A 22,643-nucleotide genomic window follows, 5' to 3' on the forward strand; every position below is an offset into this window, starting at 1 on the left:
CAGACGAGGTATAGGAGTAGACCAATCACCCAATGTATTTTTCTGTCTCACGCTTGGGGGGCTCTAGAGCTCCCGTACCATTCCGTGTCACATCCTACCGTATCATCCAGAACTAATATTGTGGAACCGATATTCTACAATGGCGCTGTTGCTGATATAATTTTAAATCTCATGTCGGGGATTCATATAATGAATGAAACAAAAGAATGTTGTTTCCTCTCAATTCCATTACGGCTGACACGCGAGTGCATCGAAGGAGACGTATTGTAATAATAATAATAACGTAACGTCTCCGGCTGAGAATATTTTGGTCCCGGATCGAATCCCGCATGGAATGATTTTTTTTTTTCGTTAAACACTTTTTTCTTGTTCTTTCTACTACGTCAGCCTTCTTCCCTGTGCAATTACAACTACAACAGTGTAATAACATAATTATAAGAAATTAAATTAGTTTAATATTAGCCAAAAGTAAGAACTTAGTTTAAATTTAATTTAATAAAATACGACGTTGATATCACTAATTTCATTTGACTATTTAATAGCTACCTACTCAATCTACTTCTGATATTGCTTTTCATTTGCAGCGTATATATTCTAATAAATTTAATTATTTGGGATTGATAAAAGATTGAACAACAATATTTATAATAACTAGTTTTGAACATTTTTTAAGGGTAATTAAATTTAAAAAACAAAAAGAATTATTTAAAAATACAAAATATATTTCAGTACATACCATTAAACCCGATTCTTTTTAATTTTTTCAGTTTAAATTTCACTTTGATATCTTTTTTAGTTCAAAAGTTATAGCAAAATATGCGCCTCGCCGAACCGGGAATCGAATGCGCTACTTCCAGACATAGTTGGGCACTATTTAGATAACAAATTATTTAAATAACGATTCGAATAAAAGATACTTTAACTTTATTCGTTATTCGAAGGTACGAATAAAAAAAGTATCTTTGTCGAATAAATAATTTTATTCGAAGAGAATTTATCCGATGAATAAAGATAATTTTTTTTATTCGAAGCGGATTTATTCGAACTTGGAACAATTTTTTCATCTTTTATCTGTATCGTTTATTCGAAGGCTTCGAATAAACAGCAACGAGGTCCGACGAGAGCCGAACTTCAAAGACCCAGCGACTGACAAACGGCATACCATGTAAGCAGATGAAGAATCGCGAACGAATGCAAGTTTAACTTTTAGATTTGTCAATATACCACCATAAAATTGCGACGAGTGAATTGAGGGGCTTTTCCTGATGAAAATGAGTCCAAATTCGAGTGTAATCGAACAAATTTATTGATACGTAATGTTACGATAAAAATTACATTCTTATTGAAGATAGTCCAAATGATGTCGTGTTTGGACTCATTTTGATCGGGACAAGCTCCACAGCTCATTCGTATTAACAATATTATTCTGATTAAAAACATAAAAGCATAAATTGCCAATAATGCACGATTCTCCATCTGCTTACATTGTAGGCCGTTGGTCGGTCGCTGGTCTTTGAAGTTCCGAGCTCGTAGAGTCGCGAGATATCGGTGTGAAACAACTACCAATCAAATTGCAAAACTTCATTGTTTTTCAGGATTTTTTTATGGGACTTGCGCCAACTAATTCGTGGCATTCTTCTGATTAAAATGACACTAAACACGGTACAAATTGGACTGTATTTAGCATTTTTATCCGTAGATTTATTCGAAGGCTTCGAATAAATCTTCGGATAACTTTTGCCAGCTCGACGAATAAACGGCGACGAAGGCCGACGAGGACCGACGAGCGCCGAACGTCGAAGACCCAGCGACTGCCAAACGGCATACAATGTAAGCGGATGGAGAATCATGCATTATTGGCAATTTATGCTTTTATGTTTTTAATCAGAACAATATTGTTAAGACGAATGAGTTGTAGAGCTTGTCCCGATCAAAATGAGTCCAAACACGACATCATTTGGACTGTCTTTAATGAGATTGTAATTTTTATCGTAACATTACGTATCAGTGAAACTTGTTCGATTGCACTCGAATTTGACCTCATTTTCATCAGGAAAATCCCCTCCATTCGCTCGTCACAATTTAATGAGGATATATTGAAAAATCTAAAAGTTTAAACTTTCATACGTGCGCGATTCTCCATCCGCTTACAATGTATGTCGTCTGTCGTCGCTGGGTCTTTGAAGCTCGGCGCTCGGCAAAAGTTATTCGAAGATTTATTCTATAGTCATAACATCAGATATGTACATAACTCGTCAATCATTTGTATTTGACCAGATTTGATCATTTTTGTGGATCTAGTTCCAACATTTATCGTTCGTCAGCGTAGAGGGCGTAAGAAAACCAGTTGTTTACATGTGAGACACGAAACCCCATATGGTGATTGGTCTACTCCTATACCTCGTCTGTGGTGGAACCAATATCACAGACGAGATGTACGAGCAGAGAGGAACGAGTACGAGTACGCCAGTCACAATATACTGTTTCGTGTCGCACGGTATTAAAAACCGAGTAATTAGAAATCTTAATGAGAATCGAGTATCTTGTATACTTCGAATAATCATGCATAAAAGTTACTTTGACATGCTTTAAGACATGCTCAAGACATGCTTTAAAAGTTACTCTGTATCCCGAGTACTATTAGCCATTTTTACTAAAAAGATTAGGTGGTAAGATAGCCAAGAGGGTATTCGACAGCATCATTCGTAAGAGGAATTCTTACAATCGTTAAACAAGCAGAGACAGTAAATTTATCAGTGTACATTTATCCGTGGTTCAAAAGTTATTCTGTACCTTGAGTTTTATCATCTTTCTTTACTAAAAAATTAGGTGACAAGATGGTCAAGGCAGTGCTCGTCGACATCATTGGCGAAAGGAATTGTTATAAACATTAAACAGCCAGAAACAATAAATTTATCAGTGAATTGTGCACGATAAAATAATGCGTACGAATATTCATGATTTAAAAGTTATTCTCTATCTCGAGTTCTATAATTTATTTTTACTAAATAATTAGATGGCAAGATGGTCAAGGGAGTGCTCGTCGACATCATTGGCGAAAGGAATTGTTATAAACATTTATATTATAACAGGAGGTAAGGTTTATACAAACGGCGAGATGATAAGGCGGTAAATCAAGCGAGCCAAGGACGATGGGCAGCGGATTTGATATTTCGGAATTTTGGAAACGATGGCCTCGCGACAAGTATGACAACAGACGTAAACAAAAGGTTTACGTTCACCCGAGGCCGGCCTCGAGCTCGACAAGCTGAGCTATTGTCAACGCCGGGACACGGTCGCACCGAGGCAGTTCTTATATGGATGCCATAAACTTTTTGTTTGGTAATCCACATAAGAACTGTGGTGGCCCGAAATGGTTTTTGCGTTACCGGAGTTACCTGTACGATAAATTAATGCGTGCGAATATTCATGGCTTAAAAGTTATTTTATATCTCGGTTTCTATAATTTATTTTTACTAAATAATTAGTTAGCAAGATGGTCAAGGGATTGCTGGTTGATACCATTACCAAAAGAAATTGTTACAAACATTAAACAGTCAGAAATAATAAATTTTACAGTGAATTGCGTACGATAAATTACTGCGTGCGAATATTCGTAAATTAAAAGTTACTCTGTATTTCGAGTTCTATAATTTATTTTTACTAAATAATTAAATGGCAAGATGGTCAAGGGAGTACTTATCGACATCATTGGCGAAAAGAATTGTTATAAACATTAAACAGTCAGAAATAATAAATATTACAGTGCGTTGCGTACGATAAATTACTGCGTGCGAATATTCGTAAATTAAAAGTTACTCTGTATTTCGAGTTCTATAATTTATTTTTACTAAATAATTAAATGGCAAGATGCTCAAGGGAGTACTTATCGACATCATTGGCGAAAAGAATTGTTATAAACATTAAACAGTCAGAAATAATAAATTTTACAGTGAATTCCGTACGATAAATTACTGCGTGCGAATATTCGTAAATTAATAGTTACTCTGTATTTCGAGTTCTATAATTTATTTTTACTAAATAATTAAATGGCAAGATGGTCAAGGGAGTACTTATCGACATCATTGGCGAAAAGAATTGTTATAAACATTAAATAGTCAGAAATAATAAATTTTACAGTGAATTACGTACGATAAATTACTGCGTGCGAATATTCGTAAATTAAAAGTTACTCTGTATTTCGAGTTCTATAATTTATTTTTACTAAAAAATTAAATGGCAAGATGGTCAAGGGATTGCTTGTTGATACCATTACCAAAAGAAATTGTTATAAACATTAAACAGTCAGAAATAATAAATTTTACAGTGAATTCCGTACGATAAATTACTGCGTGCGAATATTCGTAAATTAATAGTTACTCTGTATTTCGAGTTCTATAATTTATTTTTACTAAATAATTAAATGGCAAGATGGTCAAGGGAGTACTTATCGACATCATTGGCGAAAAGAATTGTTATAAACATTAAATAGTCAGAAATAATAAATTTTACAGTGAATTACGTACGATAAATTACTGCGTGCGAATATTCGTAAATTAAAAGTTACTCTGTATTTCGAGTTCTATAATTTATTTTTACTAAAAAATTAAATGGCAAGATGGTCAAGGGATTGCTTGTTGATACCATTACCAAAAGAAATTGTTATAAACATTAAACAGTCAGAAATAATAAATTTATCAGTGAAATGTGTTCGATAAATTAATACGTGCGAATATTCATGGTTCAAAAGTTACTCTGTATCTCGAGATCTATTAGGTATTTTTACTAAAAAATTAGATGGCAAGATGGTCAAGGGATTGCTTGTTGATACCATTACCAAAAGAAATTGTTATAAACATTAAGCAGCCAGAAATAACAAATTTATCAATAATTACTATCGCGACGATCGAAGTCTGGTGAAGTTAGTCTGGGGTGGGGGAGTTGCGCACCGCGCACCGCGCACCCCACCACGGCGTCCGCGCTCAGTCAGTCAGTCGTGGTGCGCACTCAGGACGGAACGGGAGGGCTCCGGGACCAGAAGGACGAAGGTCCTTGGAGTTGACCAGAGGTTCTCCAGAGCTGCCCTGGCCCACCCTGACCACCCTGGCCTACCCTCACCTACCTTCGAGTGGACCAGGGATCCTCCAGAGCTGCAGTGGACATCACTGGTCAACCCTGGTCCACCTTAAGCTGGTTCGCGGTCGGACAGCGGTTCCTGGAAGCCGTCTCCGCTCACCTTGGTCAACTTTCAACAGCTGGTAAGTGACAATACAAATATACATTTTCTATTTTGGTATATGTATTTATTCAACGAAAGCCGTCAATTACACTGTCCAACACCAACAAAATTTTGCAATACCTGTTGGGTGATTCTTATACACTTTGTCATCCTAAAACCGAATCTGAAAGTAGAATTGCTCCATCACGCAACGTTTTCGAAAAATTTTGGTTTTTGTAAAAATGCCCGATTTTGATACGAAACGACGTGTTACGCAAAAACTAAATACGCGAGAAAGTTCAAATTTGAGTCAAGAGATAGAGGGGACTCTCCTCTACATATTCATATAGTCAATTATATATTTATGTACTTCCTAATAGTTGTAAATGGTTGTTAAAGTTTGAAAATGTGCCGACGCGGGTACTTTGTACGCTCTATTTTTGTATTTATGTGAAAAATCCTTTATCTAGCAGGAATTTACTATACAGGAATGCATTCTACAGACATTTCTGGTAAAGAAACCATTCACAAAAAGTATTTGGTTCCCTTAATGTACGAGAAGGATCAGAAAATGTTAATTGACAGCGTGTGCGCGACGCGTTCGCGCCAGACGGCCATTGCAGCCTTTTCGCGACTCGCCAGGGCCGTCGTTATGCGTAGTCGACGTTGGTACCACTCAAGTATGTCTTTGCTTACTATGCTTAATTAAATACATTTTTTTTGTCTTTTTGGGTGCCAATCATTACAAAAGATTATAAAAATACGAGTTATATTCACATTTCATTGTGGAAATGCTTAATAAAGAAAATTGAATACAAAAACTTACCTATTTCTGATGTAAACAAATTAAAAATGTTTCCGCCTTGCTTGACGTTTGTTCCTGGTATCCCGATTTTCAATAATAAGTGTCCAGCAGTAATCAGCAAGCATCCGCACATAAGTCTTTTCCTTTGTAACGTTTTTCCACTGTTGAAATATCTTGATGAAAGATTAATGCTGGAATTGTATTCCTTGTTTTGATTTTAAAATAATTTCGTCATGAATATAACAAAAACAGTCCGGCTGATTTATACACTTCCGCGAGATTTTATCGATTTAATATAGAGCGATCTATGTCTTAATTATGTACTTCGATCAATAAAATCAATCAAAATAGTCCCATTTACATAGTGTTTGGACTTATTTTAATCGGAAGAATCTTGAATGTCCATTGGTATTACAATTATAAAGATAAGACAACAATTACTGAAAATAAAATTGCTGCGGTCAATTTCCTTTATTAAGCATTTCCACAATGAAATGTGAATATAACTCGTATTTTTATAATCTTTTGTAATGATTGGCACCCAAAAAGACAAAAAAAAATGTATTTAATTAAGCATAGTAAGCAAAGACATACTTGAGTGGTACCAACGTCGACTACGCATAGCGACGGCCCTGGCGAGTCGCGAAAAGGCTGCAATGGCCGTCTGGCGCGAACGCGTCGCGCACACGCTGTCAATTAACATTTTCTGATCCTTCTCGTACATTAAGGGAACCAAATACTTTTCGTGAATGGTTTCTTTACCAGAAATGTCTGTAGAATGCATTCCTGTATAGTAAATTCCTGCTAGATAAAGGATTTTTCACATAAATACAAAAATAGAGCGTACAAAGTACCCGCGTCGGCACATTTTCAAACTTTAACAACCATTTACAACTATTAGGAAGTACATAAAAATATAATTGACTATATGAATATGTAGAGGAGAGTCCCCTCTATCTCTTGACTCAAATTTGAACTTTCTCGCGTATTTAGTTTTTGCGTAACACGTCGTTTCGTATCAAAATCGGGCATTTTTACAAAAACCAAAATTTTTCGAAAACGTTGCGCGATGAAGCAATTCTACTTTCAGATTCGGTTTTAGGGTGACAAAGTGTATAAGAATCACCCAACAGGTATTGCAAAACTCGAAAAAATTTAATTTTGTTGGACAGTGTTATTATTTCTGTATTTTTAATTCGAATTTGCTTCGGAATTTTTCACAAGTTTCTTTTCTTGAAATTACATTATATTATATTTTTGACATAAAATTGGTATTTTGAAATTTTATTATATTATATTATATTTTTCACATAAAATTGGTATTTTGAAATTATATTATATTATATTATACTTTTGACATAAAATTGGTATTTTGAAATTTTGTTATATTATATTATATTTTTGACATAAAATTGGTATTTTGAAATTTTATTATATTTTTTACATAAAATTCGTACTCTGAAATATTATATTTTTAACATAAAATTGGTATTCCTCCGAACGGAGGTCCCTCAGGGGCTCACTCACGGGCCGGGCCCGTGGGTGAGTACGGGTATTAACGAACTCGGGGCGACCCGAGCTTGTAGGTCGTTGCGTCCCAATTTCGTTCGATTTATTTTTGATTCGGATTGTCCATCTTTCCGATCGAATATTTATTTCTAAACTTTCAAAAGTCCCCCTTGTAAAATTTGTGTATATGGTTTAAAATTGGTATTCCTCCGAACGGAGCTCCCTCATGGGCTCACTCACGGATGCGGCCGTGAGTGAGTACGGGTATTAGCGAACCCGGGGCGACCCAAGCTTGTAGGTTGTTGCGTTCTAATTTCGCTATATTTATTCTTGATTAAAATTGTTCAACTTTCAAATTAAAAATTATTTCTGAACTTTCAAGAGTTCATCTTCTAAAATTTATTTATCTGATTTAAAATTGGTATTCCTCCGAACGGAGGTCCCCCGGCGACTCACTCACGGGTGGGGCCGTGGGTCAATACGAGTAGTTGCGAACCCGGGGCGACCCTATCCTTTATGTCGTTGCGTCCCAATTTCGTTTGATTTATTTTCTATTAGAATTGTTCATCTTTCCAATTGAAATTTATTTCTGAACTTTCAAAAGTTCTTATTCTAAAATTTATATATCTGGTTTTAAATTGGTATTCCTCCGAACGGAGGTCCCTCAGGGACTCACTGCTGTGGGTGAGTACGGGTATTGGCGAACCCGGGGCGCCCCGAAGCGCCACCTCAGTAGATGGAAGTTCTGACTTCATCTACTCTTAGTTTCGTGTCGGGTAGGCCGTACTTGTGTACGGGGTTATTTTGGCTCTCGTGAGCACGTTAGATTCGCACTCTTGTGCATGTTAGGTAGGCCGTACTCGTGTACGGGGTTAGTTTGGCTCTCGTGAGCCGATTAGATTCGCACTCTTGTGCATATTAGGTAGGCCGTACTCGTGTACGGGGTTAGTTTGGCTCTCGTGAGCTGGTTAGATTCGCACTCTTGTGCATGTTAGGTAGGCCGTACTCGTGTACGGGGTTAGTTTGGCTCTCGTGAGCTGGTTAGATTCGCACTCTTGTGCATGTTAGGTAGGCCGTACTCGTGTACGGGGTTAGTTTGGCTCTCGTGAGCTGGTTAGATTCGCACTCTTGTGCATGTTAGGTAGGCCGTACTCGTGTACGGGGTCTTCATTTCTTCATCGAATACTTCGGCGTTACTTCATTTTGTGTCTAATTATTATTAGTCTGTTTCAGTTAAATCACAACAGTTCACCATGATTATCGTCGAACGAAGACAACGAATTTTAAGAAGACTTCACAGTATTTATAAGTTCGTATTAGTTCTCGAGCAATTATTGTGTTAGATTTACTTTGTTAGTTTCGCTTGTTGATTTTGGTCACAGCCTTCTGCTGTGACCAGTTGGTAGCGTCACCCTCGAACCAGAGCCTTCTGCTCTGGTTCGCTTCTTTCATTTTTCTTTTTTGTAAATCTGAGCCTTCTGCTCCATTTTTATTATCTCTTTCATTGTTCAGAGACTTGTCTGACTTAGTTTTCTTTTCTCACAATAATTGCTCGACTTGCATGCGTGCGTTAGTTATTAAGCTTGTTTATCAGTATTGTATAAATGTCGAGTAATTATTGCCGTAACTTCACTTTGCTCGGTTCGATTTTTGATTCCGACACAGCCTTATGCTGTGTCGGACCTTGCTTGTATGTACCAGACCGGTTGGTACCGGTGCTCGGCGTAGATCCATTGAGAGGGATGGTTGAGAGACCTGTTCACTCGTGTAAAATCCTCTCTGCTGTAAGGCCACCCGAGTCGCCTCAACGCTAGTCGTTGCCTGGCGACAGGTGGGTGGGGGAAATGGGTATCGTTTGAACGCTTCTCTCGGCCATCGCTCTTCGTGAGGACACGTCGGGTATCGGTGCTGGCTGGAGTTGGTTCTGCAAGCATTGTACGCGTCGCGTCACCCTCGAACCAGAGCCTTCTGCTCTGGTTCGGTTTTGTTTCTCTCTTCGAAAGAATCAGAGCCTTCTGCCTGATTCGTTCTTCACCCACCGTGGATCGGAGACTTCTTCTCCGACTCACACCTTTTTCTCCGCAATAATTACTCGACATACGCAATTTACGAAATTTAGTTTCTAAGACTCGAAACCGTCGTTGTAAGAAAGGGAGTCAGAAGGAAGCGTATTGAATTCCTTCTGGCTTCCTTTCGGGTCTCTCGTGCAGCAACCTCCTCGTGGTGAGACCCGGGCAATCGATAATATTCTCTATTTGTTAGATCTTCTATTATCTTGCAAATAAAGAATAATATCGAGCTAATGGCTGCTCATTTATAATTTGCGATAACATTGTGAAATAAAATTTAAGACGTACTGATAATAAAAACATGTGTATTTAATTGAATTGTGTGTCTGAATTTATTTTAAACCTGCATGGGGTGGGCCAAGGGTCCTTCCTGCTTTCCTTCGCGCTTTCCTTGTTTACCTTTGGCCCACCTACGCCTTCTTGGCACCTCCTATTAATTATTAATCGAAACACACACTTCTTGTTTCGGAATACTTTTTCATTCAATAAACATCGTACATTTTTTCTGGATTTCTAATTGAAATTTATTTCTGAACTTTATAAAAGTTCTGTTTCTTAAAATTGCTATGACCCTGACCTTTATGTCGTTGCGTCCCCATTTCGTTTGATTTATTTCCTATTGGAATTGTTCATCTTTCCTATTGAAATTTATTTCTGAACTTTCAAAAGTTCTTATTCTAAAATTTATATGTCTGGTTTTAAATTGGTATTCCTCCGAACGGAGGTCCCTCAGGGACTCACTGCTGTGGGTGAGTACGGGTATTGGCGAACCCGGGGCGCCCCGAAGCGCCACCTCAGTAGATTGAAGTTCTGTCTTCATCTACTCTTAGTTTGTTGTCGGTTAGGCCGTACTCGTGTACGGGGTTGGTTTGGCTCTCGTGAGCCTGTTAGATTTGCACTCTTGTGCATATTAGGTAGGCCGTACTCGTGTACGGGGTTAGCTTGGCTCTTGTGAGCTGGTAGATTTGCACTCGTGTGCATGTTAGGTAGGCCGTACTCGTGTACGGGGTCATCGTTTTGTCTTTATTTCATCGTCTTCTTATACTTCGTTGTTCCTCCATTGTTTTGTGTCTAATCATTACTAATCTGTTTCAGATTGAGTACAACAGTTGCAGAAATTTATCATCGAACGAAGACAACGCATCGTACGAAGACTCGTTTCTTCTTCGATTACTTCTGTGTTCCTCCATTTTGTGTCTAATTATTATTAGTCTGTTTCAGTTAAATCACAACAGTTCAGCATGATCATCGTCGAACGAAGACAACGAATAGTAAGAAGACTTCACAGTATTTATAAGTTCGTATTAGTTCTCGAGCAATTATTGTGTTAGATTCACTTTGTTAGTTTCGCTTGTTTTTTTTTGGCTCACAATAATTGCTCGATTCGAGTGCGTGCGTTAGTTATTAAGCTTGTTTATTAGTATTGTATAAATGTCGAGTAATTATTGCCGTAACTTCACTTTGTTCGGTTCGATTTTTGATTCCGACACAGCCTTATGCTGTGTCGGACCTTGCTTGTATGTACCAGACCGGTTGGTACCGGTGCTCGGCGTGGATCCATTGAGAGGGATGTTCGAGAGACCTGTTCACTCGTGTAAAATCCTCCCTGCCGTAAGTCCACCCGAGTCGCCTCAACGCTAGTCGTTGCCTGGCGACAGGTGGGTGGGGGAAACTTAGGGTATCGTTTGAACGCTTCTCTCGACCATCGCTCTTCGTGAGAACACGTCGGGTATCGATGCTGGCTGGAGTTGGGCTGCAAGCATTGTACGCGTCGCGTCACCCTCGATCCAGAGCCTTCTGCTCTGGTTCGGGTTTGTTTCTCTCTTTGGAAGAATCAGAGCCTTCTGCCTGATTCGTTTTTAATCTCCCGTGAATCGGAGACTTCTTCTCCGACTCACACCTTTTTCTCCGCAATAATTACTCGACATACGCTGCGAAATTGAGTTTGTAAAACTCGAAAGCGTCGTTGTAAGAAAGGGAGTCAGAAGGAAGCGTATTGAATTCCTTCTGGCTTCCTTTCGGGTCTCTTGTGCAGCAACCTCCTCGTGGTGAGACCCGGGCAATCGATAATATTCTCTATTTGTTAGATCTTCTATTATCTTACAAATAATGAGTAAAATCGAGCTAATAGCTGCTCATTTGTAATTTGCGATAACATTGTGAAATAAAATTTAAGACGTACTGATAATAAAAACTTGTGTGTTTAATTGAATTGTGTGTGTCTGAATTTATTTTAAACTTGCATGGGGTGGGCCAAAGGTCCTTCCTGCTTTCCTTCGCGCTTTCCTTGTTTACCTTTGGCCCACCTACGCCTTCTTGGCAGCTCCTTTTAATTATTAACCGAAACACACACTTCTTGTTTCGGAATACTTTTTCATTCAATATACATCGTACATTTTTTCTGGATTTCTAATTGAAATTTGCTTCTGAACTTTTTAAAAGTTCCGTTTCTTAAAATTGCTATGACCCTAGCCTTTATGTCGTTGCGTCCCAATTTCGTTTGATTTATTTTCGATTGGAATTGTTCATCTTTCCAATTGAAATTTATTTCTGAACTTTCAAAAGTTCTTATTCTAAAATTTATATGTCTGGTTTTAAATTGGTATTCCTCCGAACGGAGGTCCCTCAGGGACTCACTGCTGTGGGTGAGTACGGGTATTGGCGAACCCGGGGCGCCCCGAAGCGCCACCTCAGTAGATTGAAGTTCTGTCTTCGTCTACTCTTAGCTTCTTGTCGGTTAGGCCGTACTTGTGTACGGGGTTGGTTTGGCTCTCGTGAGCACGTTAGATTCGCACTCTTGTGCATGTTAGGTAGGCCGTACTCGTTTACGGGGTTAGTTTGGCTCTCGTGAGCCTGTTAGATTTGCACTCTTGTGCATATTAGGTAGGCCGTACTCGTGTACGGGGTTAGCTTGGCTCTTGTGAGCTGGTAGATTTGCACTCGTGTGCATGTTAGGTAGGCCGTACTCGTGTACGGGGTCATCGTTTTGTCTTTATTTCGTCGTCTTCTTATACTTCGTTGTTCCTCCATTGTTTTGTGTCTAATCATTACTAATCTGTTTCAGATTGAGTACAACAGTTGCAGAAATTTACCATCGAACGAAGACAACGCATCGTACGAAGACTCGTTTCTTCTTCGATTACTTCTGTGTTCCTCCATTTTGTGTCTAATTATTATTAGTCTGTTTCAGTTAAATCGCAACAGTTCAGCATGATCATCGTCGAACGAAGACAACGAATAGTAAGAAGACTTCACAGTATTTATAAGTTCGTATTAGTTCTCGAGCAATTATTGTGTTAGATTCACTTTGTTAGTTTCGCTTGTTGATTTGGGTCACGGCCTTCTGCTGTGACCAGTTGGTAGCGTCACCCTCGAACCAGAGGCTACTACTCTGGTTCGCTTCTTTCATTTTTCTTTCTCGTAAATCTGAGCCTTCTGCTCCATTTTTATTTTCTCTGGAATTGTTCAGAGACTTGTCGGATTTAGTTTTTTTTTGGCTCACAATAATTGCTCGATTCGAGTGCGTGCGTTAGTTATTAAGCTTGTTTATTAGTATTGTATAAATGTCGAGTAATTATTGCCGTAACTTCAGTTTGCTCGGTTCGATTTTTGATTCCGACACAGCCTTATGCTGTGTCGGACCTTGCTTGTATGTACCAGACCGGTTGGTACCGGTGCTCGGCGTAGATCCATTGAGAGGGATGTTCGAGAGACCTGTTCACTCGTGTAAAATCCTCCCTGCCGTAAGTCCACCCGAGTCGCCTCAACGCTAGTCGTTGCCTGGCGACAGGTGGGTGGGGGAAACTTAGGGTATCGTTTGAACGCTTCTCTCGACCATTGCTCTTCGTGAGGACACGTCGGGTATCGGTGCTGGCTGGAGTTGGTTCTGCAAGCATTGTACGCGTCGCGTCACCCTCGATCCAGAGCCTTCTGCTCTGGTTCGGTTTTGTTTCTCTCTTTGGAAGAATCAGAGCCTTCTGCCTGATTCGTTTTTAATCTCCCGTGAATCGGAGACTTCTTCTCCGACTCACTCCATTTGCTCCGCAATAATTACTCGACATACTCTGCGAAATTTAGTTTCTAAGACTCGAAACCGTCGTTGTAAGAAAGGGAGTCAGAAGGAAGCGTATTGAATTCCTTCTGGCTTCCTTTCGGGTCTCTTGTGCAGCAACCTCCTCGTGGTGAGACCCGGGCAATCGGTATTATTCTCTATTTGTAAGAACTTCTAGTAATCTTGCAAATAAAGAATAATATCGAGCTAATAGCTGCTTATTTATAACTTTGCGATAACATTTTAAAATAAAATTTAAGACGTACTAATAATAAAAACTTGTGTATTTAATTGAATTGTGTCTGAATTTACTTTAGGCTACCTCGGGATGAGCCGAAGGTCCTTCAATGCACTCCTTGTTTACTCTTGGCCCATCTTCACCTTCGAGGCAGCTCTCTTTCAATTATTAATCAAAATACGCTGTTTTTGTTTCTGAATACCTTTCTATTCAATGAAAAAGGGTTAGCTTGTCCCTGTTGAGCAAGTGTTAGGTTAGTGTTAGGTTTGCTGTCCTCGGCGGGTTAGATTTACACCTGTTTTCACCCGTGTGCGTAAACGGTCGTGTATTGGGTTCAGAGTCGTATCTTCATCATTTATCATAGGTATATGGGCTAAAGTTCTCGTCGATCTAGTTACAAGATTTATCGTTCGCCAGAGTAGAGGGCGTAAGAAATCTAGTTGTTGTTAACGCTGTCGGTATTTCAGATCGTGAGACACGAAACCCCATATGGTGATTGGTCTACTCCTATACCTCGTCTGTGCAACTACCTACCTACCATGCATCAGAAACTGCTTCGTGCGACCACAGACGAGGTACAGGAGCTCGTCTGTGCTCCCATATCCTCTCTGATAAAGAAAAGTTTTTCCGAGTCGCCAAAAATCCTTTTGAGAAACGTTTTGCCGAATTTCAGCTCAATTTGTTTGACCTGTTTTCGGAACCATCGCCGAATTTTTAATGAATCTTCTGTTTTCATCCTAAAATATTTCTCCAATTTCATTCCTGTAACATTTTCAGTTGATTGCCATAACTTGCAATGTGTATGGATCATCTTTATAATTACAATTTATAAATCTATCTGTTTTACCATCATTGGATAGCGCAATGTCCCAAATGGTAATTTTAGGCGCAGCCACCAGATGACAGTGTTGCGATTTCGTAGTATGATACGATGTATCGATTGTCGATGTTCATTTCAATGTCCCCTCAGGAAAGACACAACTTGTCCAAATTTTTAACAGCTCTGAATCATTTCCATTGTTTCAAACTCGAAACATGTAAAATTTCCGCCTAATTCTGTCATTGACTCATTCGATACATACACCAACTCTACAATTTGTATGGTTTTACGTCGAAGTTGACATTACGCTCGAGACGATTCGATAGTATCGAGGTTTTTTGGCAGATCGAAAGAAAGATGTCCCTCGATGGTAGATTAGAATGTTATTAGTCATTCGGTATCGCGGGTTGTAAGTAAATATCAGCTGGATGTGCAGAGAAAAACATAACGCGATTCCGTGACAGCGTGTAACGGACGTAATTGCTGGACGTATTCGTTTCGTCGAGTAAATCCGATAAAATGGGGCTTTTCCAGAATTCCTCGCCTTTCGACGCTGACGTCGGTGAGTGGTATACGTCCTCCCTAGCCTTAATTCACTTAGAACCATTATTCCGAGAAACTCGATCTTACACTATGGAAATGAGTATTTCGTCACCCATTCGTTCGATTCTGCTTATCTATATTCTGGCTCAATCATTTTTATTTCCGAGGCATAGGAATTCCACATTTGATAGACACATTAAGCGGTTGTTGACATTTGACCTCCAATTAAGACACCAGATTTTCTGAATTAGTTTACTCACTGTCTTGCATCTCATTGATCAAGTGTACGAGTAATTTCTATAAAGTTATTTATAAAATCCTATATTATATGGCGATTTAAATTTTACAATTATTCAGTTAGACGTTGTTTTATTCTGATAAAAAACTCTATGTTTTATTGTTTAATCCGTGGCAATCTGTTAGTTCCAAAATATTATTAACGTAACAATTAATTTAGCAACAATTTCGCAAATATTTTTAAGGATACGTTACTGTTACAATGTTGATTTCATTAATTATAGAGCCTTATAAGTATGTAAACTATGTTGCAAAGCAATTTAATTATTAAGGATTTTTACTTAAGTCTAAGTACATTTTTTTGTGACAGAAAAAGCAACCAGCGAGAAGAATACCACCGAGGAATGGGGAAAAATAATGGACATTTGCGACAAAGTAGGAACTTCTACGCAAAATGCAAAGGATTGTTTAAGATCTATTGTTAGGAGACTGTATTCTCCAGATCCACATATTGTTATGCAAGCATTAACAGTTAGTATACCTTTTAAAACATAGATCATTTATTTTTATGATTTAAAACGAACTAACTGCCAAACTAATTTTTATACAAATTGCTGTGATGAGCTTAAAATATTTAACTCTTAAAATTTCTTATGATACATGTTCTGTTCATTTTTTTAAGCTACACATGTTTAATTTTGTTAATGTTATTCGTATTACCAATAGTTTGGCCGATCGAACACAACCATTTTAATGTTTCAAAACTATTTCTCTTACGTCTTTAATGATGTATATTTAGTTGCTGGATGCATGTGTGAGTAATTGTGGGAAAACGTTTCATCTGGAAATTGCATCAAGAGACTTTGAAAATGATATGAGGAAACTCGTGAACCATGCCCAACCAAAAATTGCAGAAAGAATGAAAGGGCTATTGAAAAAATGGGCTGAAGGCGATTTTAAAAATGATCCTCAATTAAATTTAATACCAAGTTTGTACAACAAATTGAAAAACGAAGGTCATGATTTTACTATTATTTCCGATACGGTAAGACTTATCTTTTATAAACTCCTTACCATAAAACATACGCATTTACACTCTATCTCGATTTGAATAACAAATATCAAGATAGTGTTCTTTCGTGTTTCCTCTAATTACGTGTTGAACGTATAATTATTTTATGGAACTAAATGAAAATATTTTCGCAGAATGTTACATTGTAGCTGATAGATTATTTACTTATATCAAAATATAATTATAAAGTTTATATATAAATTTACTGTGATCTTATAGCCTAAACGTACAAGCGTACTGAGCAAAGATCCAAATGTAGTATCAAATTCGCAGGAAGAAGAAGACATTGCAAAAGGTATATTCATACACATATTCATAATATCCTTTATTTTTATTTTATAAAATTCTACAAATTATGTTATTTCTCTATTGTTTTTAGCTATTGAACTTTCACTCAAAGATAGTAAAGCCCATAATCAAGCATCTTCTTCACACAGTTCTCCGTCATCTAAAAAGAGTACAAGTTTATACCCAAGTGTAAACACAGCGCTTGGTACTTCCAGCAATTCCGAAGGCAGGAAGGTCCGTGCACTGTATGATTTTGAGGCTGCAGAAAATAATGAATTAACATTTTTCGCAGGAGAAATAAGTATGAATTAACAATTCTTTTTAATCTTATTTTTTCAAAGGGACTGTACTTCGATTACAGCTAAAGAAAACATTTACGATGCGTATGTAACAGAATAATAAAGTTATTGTTATCAACTGAATTTTAGTTAACCTTTTGGATGATTCTGATCCAAATTGGTGGAAAGGCAGTAATTATACAGGAGTAGGCCTTTTTCCTTCTAATTTTGTTACTGCAGACTTATCTGTCGAGCCTGAACAATTTACAAGTAAGTTTCATTACACCTTAAATTGCATTTACTTGATAACGGAATACTATACACGGGTTTAATATAACAGAGTTAGAACACAATAATAAAAAAATGGTTCATTTTGCTGAAGAAGTTGAAGTGAAAACTGTAAAGAGAGAGCCAGAAGTGATCGAGGTTGAAATAGACGAAGGAAAAATGGATAAGCTTCTACATTTGTTACACGAAGCTGATCCTCAGTGTGATAATTCTGATCCACAAGAAATGCTAGAATTAGAAGGTAATTTCTGTTCAATTTAATGTGTTTTATTTTATGTTGAATTTAATAACAGATTGTAATTGTGTTCACAAATATGTATAAATCATACATTGTATATCTTATTAGTTCATTACAACTAGCAATATTTTGTAGAACAAGTCACTGCGATGGGACCGTTAATAGATGCAGCATTAGAAAAGGTGGATAGGAGGCATGCACAGCTAACCCAGCTCAGTTCTGATTTGGTAGACGCTCTTAATTTATATCATACACTGATGCGAGAACCTCCACCACCAACACCATCTAATTATACTCTCCCTAAGATGCCACCACATATGAGTCCCTATCAATTCCAGAATCATGGACCACCACCTCCACATGTAAGTATTTTCTATTTGTTCTTTTTTCTTATAAAAATTGTAGTTTGCATAATTGTAATATTTAAAACAGCAAAATCAACAGATATATAATGGAGTAGCTCCCCCTCATCCATCCTCTTTCCCGGGAAGTAGTCCGTTAGGACCATATAGTACCAACATCCCAACAAATGAGTATATGGGACCTACAAGTATGCCAAACATGACATTACCTCAACATTTTGGACATGTGCAATCTGGTCCACATCAGCATCCTCCAGGTCATCCGCAGGGTCCACCAGTACTAGAGCAAACTAGCCTTCCTTACTCCCATCAAGGGTATGTGTTAATTTAAATATTGTATCGGATATTTGTTTTAACCAAATTTTCTCATTAATTGTATTCAAACCAAAAATCATCACTTTTCCCAGTCAGTACGATTTGTTTCCAATTTTATGTTATTTTTGTAAACAATTGCAATAAACGATGAAATATCAATATGGATTGTCTAGATTGGACAGACAGATCAAAGATTGTGTTATGTTAATATTCTTTTTCTAAAAAGAACAAAATTTCCATACTTTTAATACAGTAAAAGTTATTGAGTTTATACAAATAAATAAATTGATGTTTTATAACATATGCAACAGGTTTCCACCTCAAACTGGTTCTATGCCGGTGCCTTATGGTCCATCAGGACCAACAGGACCTTCGGTAAGCCAGCAATCACAGTATGCTCCACCCAATGGGCAGCATATGCCGTAAAGGATGTTGTATGTTTCAAATTCATCCTGTACTCTAACTGAAGCTGTACAATATTACTATATTATAATTATTTAAATAAACATACCCGAAGTAGCCAAAGATATTGGGCTTTTGATGGAAGTTTTGCATTCGAAACTTATCGTGTAAGCATATTGCATAAACACGTTCATGTCAAGATGATTAAAAATACTATTATTGGAAGGCAATTTACTTTATTAATCATTTATTTGGCCGGATTTTTGGTATTATTATTATTTTAATTTGTGATTTATTGCTACACGATATTAATTCCATAGATACTTGTATTTATCTAAATTAATACATTCTAATTAAATATTTGTTATATTGTTATATTGTAATGAAAACAAATAGTGAAACACGGTCATCATCTTATACACACCGATACGTAATCTTAAGTTCGTGACCAAGTGTCGCATGATATTTTCATCACTTATTTATAATCTATTGTGTAAAGTTTGGCGTACGTTTGTAATAAGTTATACACAACTGCACTGTCGTTTACTATGTAATTACAACAGTACACGAAACTATACGGTAAACGGTGGAGACTGTATCGAAAACATGACCGTATTTTATAGTTTTTTACTGTCATTCATTCTCAACAAATAACTGTAAAAGAGCCTTAAAAGTGGATTCAGAATCCCATGGCTTTAAAAGACGTTCGAGTGGAATATATCGTCTACAGAAATTGAAAAGCAATCGCAACAAGACATCTCGACCTGGTCTAGTCTGTCCACTGTGTATAATAAATATATTTCCTATTAATTGTTTATCGAACGAACTGCGAGGAGCTTTCTATGAATTGTTAACGCATAATATTCGTGTAACTGCATTCATACCAATATGGAAGTGGTCCTGTCTGTCTGTGTTAAAAAACTGAAGCGAGAACAAGGAAAGATGATTACTGTATTCTTTTAAAATTACCTTAATCACTTCGGTGCCGCGAAGTAACAATGAGATTTGTATAATGAGCTCCATTAGACATTTAATGGCTCTGTCAACGAATGTAACCACAAAATTTTCGCACAGGTAGTGTGCTAAGCATTCAGATTACGACACCGAAAGGCTTAAAGGAAAATTTTTAAGGCGAGACGAGTTGAAACTAGGATAAGACCATTCTTAATAATCTTTTTAGCGAATCGTTCATTTTATTTTACGAATAAAGTTTATGTTCTAAAATAAAAAATATAATATTAGTTGTAAGTAACATTTAAAGAAAAATAGAGCCATTATAATTCAGGATTTATAAAATTTCAACATGCGGATTTGCTAATCATTCAGTTGGTGACTTTTAAAATTACGCCTAGAACGAATAATTAAATCCAGGAGATTGAAGTTATATTATATATGCATATATATTATATATTATATATGCCTATATTATATATATATATATATATATATATATATATATATATATATACATATATATATATATATACATATATATTTATTTATACTAATTTCTTGTATATTATATAATGTATAGTAGTAAAATGCGTATAATTCCGGAAACGAAATCCGTGTACTAATTATTATATTAAGTTGTTCCAGAGTAACCGACACTCCTAATTAATTAATTAACTAATTAGAAAATTGACACTTATATGGGTATATTTTTTTAAATCTTTTCTTTTTTTTCATTTTTTGTTTATTTTAAGTTCGCTATTCTTGATATTAATAAATGTTCTCATATACAATACCACTCAAAACTATTGGATCACTTGTTTGATTAATAGTGAACCTGGTTCTTTTGAATGAACAAAATATGAATTGATTTATTTGAGATTTCATATATTTGAAACTGAGGTCATGTGATTGAAGAGAAGTGATAATTTTATTTTTTTCCGAACTATGAATGTTTGAATAAACCATATATTTTTGAGCGGTAGTGTACACATTCAAACTCTTAAAGTTTCGAGGGAATGTAAGTGACAGGGTCTCTAAGTTTATGGACAAGACATTTTTGCACGATAGTGCAATACACCCCAACGGGGCGTAGAAATCAACTGCGTTGTTATCGTGCAGAGAAAAAGGAGGGCCATGTAAAATTCTTAGAAAACAGCAGTTGGTGAAAGAGTTGAAAGTTAATCACAAACGATGCAGAAAATAGGATAAAAAGAAGAAACGTTAATCTTTTTGTAACATTGAAATTTGTATGTATGCTACTAAAGAGAGGGATAAATTCAGAAAGACAAAAAAAGAATGTGAGTGAATGTGTAGAAAAAAAGACACAGAACGTCAGAAAAGGATAGATCCTACGAAAAATAGATGTAACTTACATTGTATATGTTATGTTGCCATTAAATTCTCATTATTTACATAAACGTTAATAATATGTTATTGCACTCGTACGAACCTTTCTAGATTGTTATACTTTTTACTAAAAATGGGCAGAAATTAAAATAATCAAGACATTTTAATATAAATTTAAAAATTAAATAATAAATTATTTTCAAATAACTTATTTGCTAAATATTTTATTGTTTCAAATGGTATTTATTGAAATACAAAGTCCGTTTTACCATGAAACTCGAAATTTCGAAAAATTTAATTTTTTACTTTATTCATTTATACAGATCGCATTATCAAAATTTCGTACATGCCACCGACATTACCATGGATCGGAAATTGCTAAATACACAGACGTTGTACAGATAGGAGCAGATCAATCTTTCAATATCATATTCTCCTAACAGAAAATTCGATTTTCGGAAAATTTTGACGGTCTGACTTGTCATTGACTTATACTACTGAATTTCGTACCACCTTCCTTGATATCATATTTTCCTAATACAAGGTTCGATTTTCGAAATTTTCGAAGATCTTTCGCAATTTTCTTCGCAATTTACTTCGATATCATATTCGATTTTCGGAATTTTCCGTTCCGTCTCTGTCGCGCTTGGTCCGGTTGGCAGAGAGGGGTAACTTTCTCCCCTCGATTCGTGCTCCCGGCAGTCGTGCCCGTGCATATTTTGGGCGTCTTGGAAAGGTTTTCCGCATGTATTGTGGGTGTTCTACGCATGTTTTGCACATGTATGGGCATGTTTTACGGGTGTTTTGGGCATGTTTTGTTGTGGGTGTTTTGCGCATGTTCTACGGGTGTTCTGCGCATGTCTTGCAAATGTTATGGGAATGTATTGGACAGGATTTGCGCATGTTTTGGGCAGGTTTTGCTGGTGTTTGTAACAGAACAAAAAACATAAAAAAATACAAAAAATTATCTTGGTTCTGAAGATGGGAATTGAAATGATGAAGAACATGGCCATGGTACTGAACATGACCGCGAACATGGTCATGGTACTGAACATGGCCGCGAACGTGGTCATGGTACTGAACATGCCTGCGAATATGGTCATGGCACTGAACATGGCCGCGACCATGGTAATGGCACTGAACATGGCCGCGAATATGGGCATGGTACTGAACATTGACCATTTCAATTCCCATCCTCAGAATCAACAAAATTTTCAGTTTTTTTCATATTTTTTAGTTCTGCTAAAAACACGAGCAAAACATGCGGAAAACATTCCCAAAGCATACGCAAAACACCCGCATAACATTCCCAAATCATGCGCAAAACACCCGCATAACATTCCCAAATCATGCGCAAAACACCCGCATAACATTCCCAAATCATGCGCAAAACATGCGGGATACATTTCCAAAACACGCGCAATACATGACCAACACATGCCCAAAACATACGCAAACCATGCGAGAAACATGCGGATTACATGCGCAAATCATGCCCAAAACATGCGAGAAACATACGCAAAAGACGCGAGAAACAGGCGCAAGGAACGCCGAAACCCCGGGCGTGAGCAATCCCCTATCCTCTCTGGGAACACTAAAACCCCGGGCG

At 37.0% G+C, this 22,643-nt stretch overlaps 1 protein-coding gene across 3 annotated transcripts; it reads left to right on the forward strand.

Moving 5' to 3' along the window:
* The first annotated feature begins 14,853 nt into the window (after positions 1–14,853).
* Stam (signal transducing adaptor molecule) lies at positions 14,854–21,105 on the forward strand. Of its 3 annotated transcripts, none has more exons than XM_076788120.1 (10): positions 14,854–15,272; positions 15,861–16,021; positions 16,290–16,535; positions 16,782–16,857; positions 16,942–17,151; positions 17,279–17,398; positions 17,511–17,657; positions 17,790–18,016; positions 18,087–18,331; positions 18,643–21,105. In XM_076788120.1, the coding sequence occupies exons 1-10, from the start codon at positions 15,230–15,232 to the stop codon at positions 18,755–18,757; spliced, it is 1,590 nt and encodes a 529-aa protein (XP_076644235.1). In that variant the 5' UTR covers positions 14,854–15,229; the 3' UTR covers positions 18,758–21,105. The 3 variants fall into 3 exon arrangements, with proteins under 3 accessions (XP_076644235.1, XP_076644232.1, XP_076644234.1); XM_076788117.1 differs by having other exon boundaries at positions 14,855–15,272; positions 17,469–17,657; XM_076788119.1 differs by having other exon boundaries at positions 14,856–15,272; positions 17,469–17,657; positions 18,099–18,331.
* Positions 21,106–22,643: the final 1,538 nt, after the last annotated feature.

This window comes from Halictus rubicundus, chromosome 5, assembly GCF_050948215.1.
Source record: "Halictus rubicundus isolate RS-2024b chromosome 5, iyHalRubi1_principal, whole genome shotgun sequence".
Classification (NCBI taxonomy): Eukaryota; Metazoa; Arthropoda; class Insecta; order Hymenoptera; family Halictidae; genus Halictus; species Halictus rubicundus.

What these genes read in the sequence shown, in the direction of transcription:
- Stam (XM_076788117.1), top strand. Translation starts at nt 15,230, where the DNA reads ATGGGGCTTTTCCAGAATTCCTCGCCTTTCGACGCTGACGTCG. An exon ending in TTACTATTATTTCCGATACG is followed by an intron (nt 16,536 to 16,781) that starts GTAAGACTTATC and finishes GTGATCTTATAG; the next exon opens with CCTAAACGTACAAGCGTACT. An exon ending in CTTCCTTACTCCCATCAAGG is followed by an intron (nt 18,332 to 18,642) that starts GTATGTGTTAAT and finishes CATATGCAACAG; the next exon opens with GTTTCCACCTCAAACTGGTT.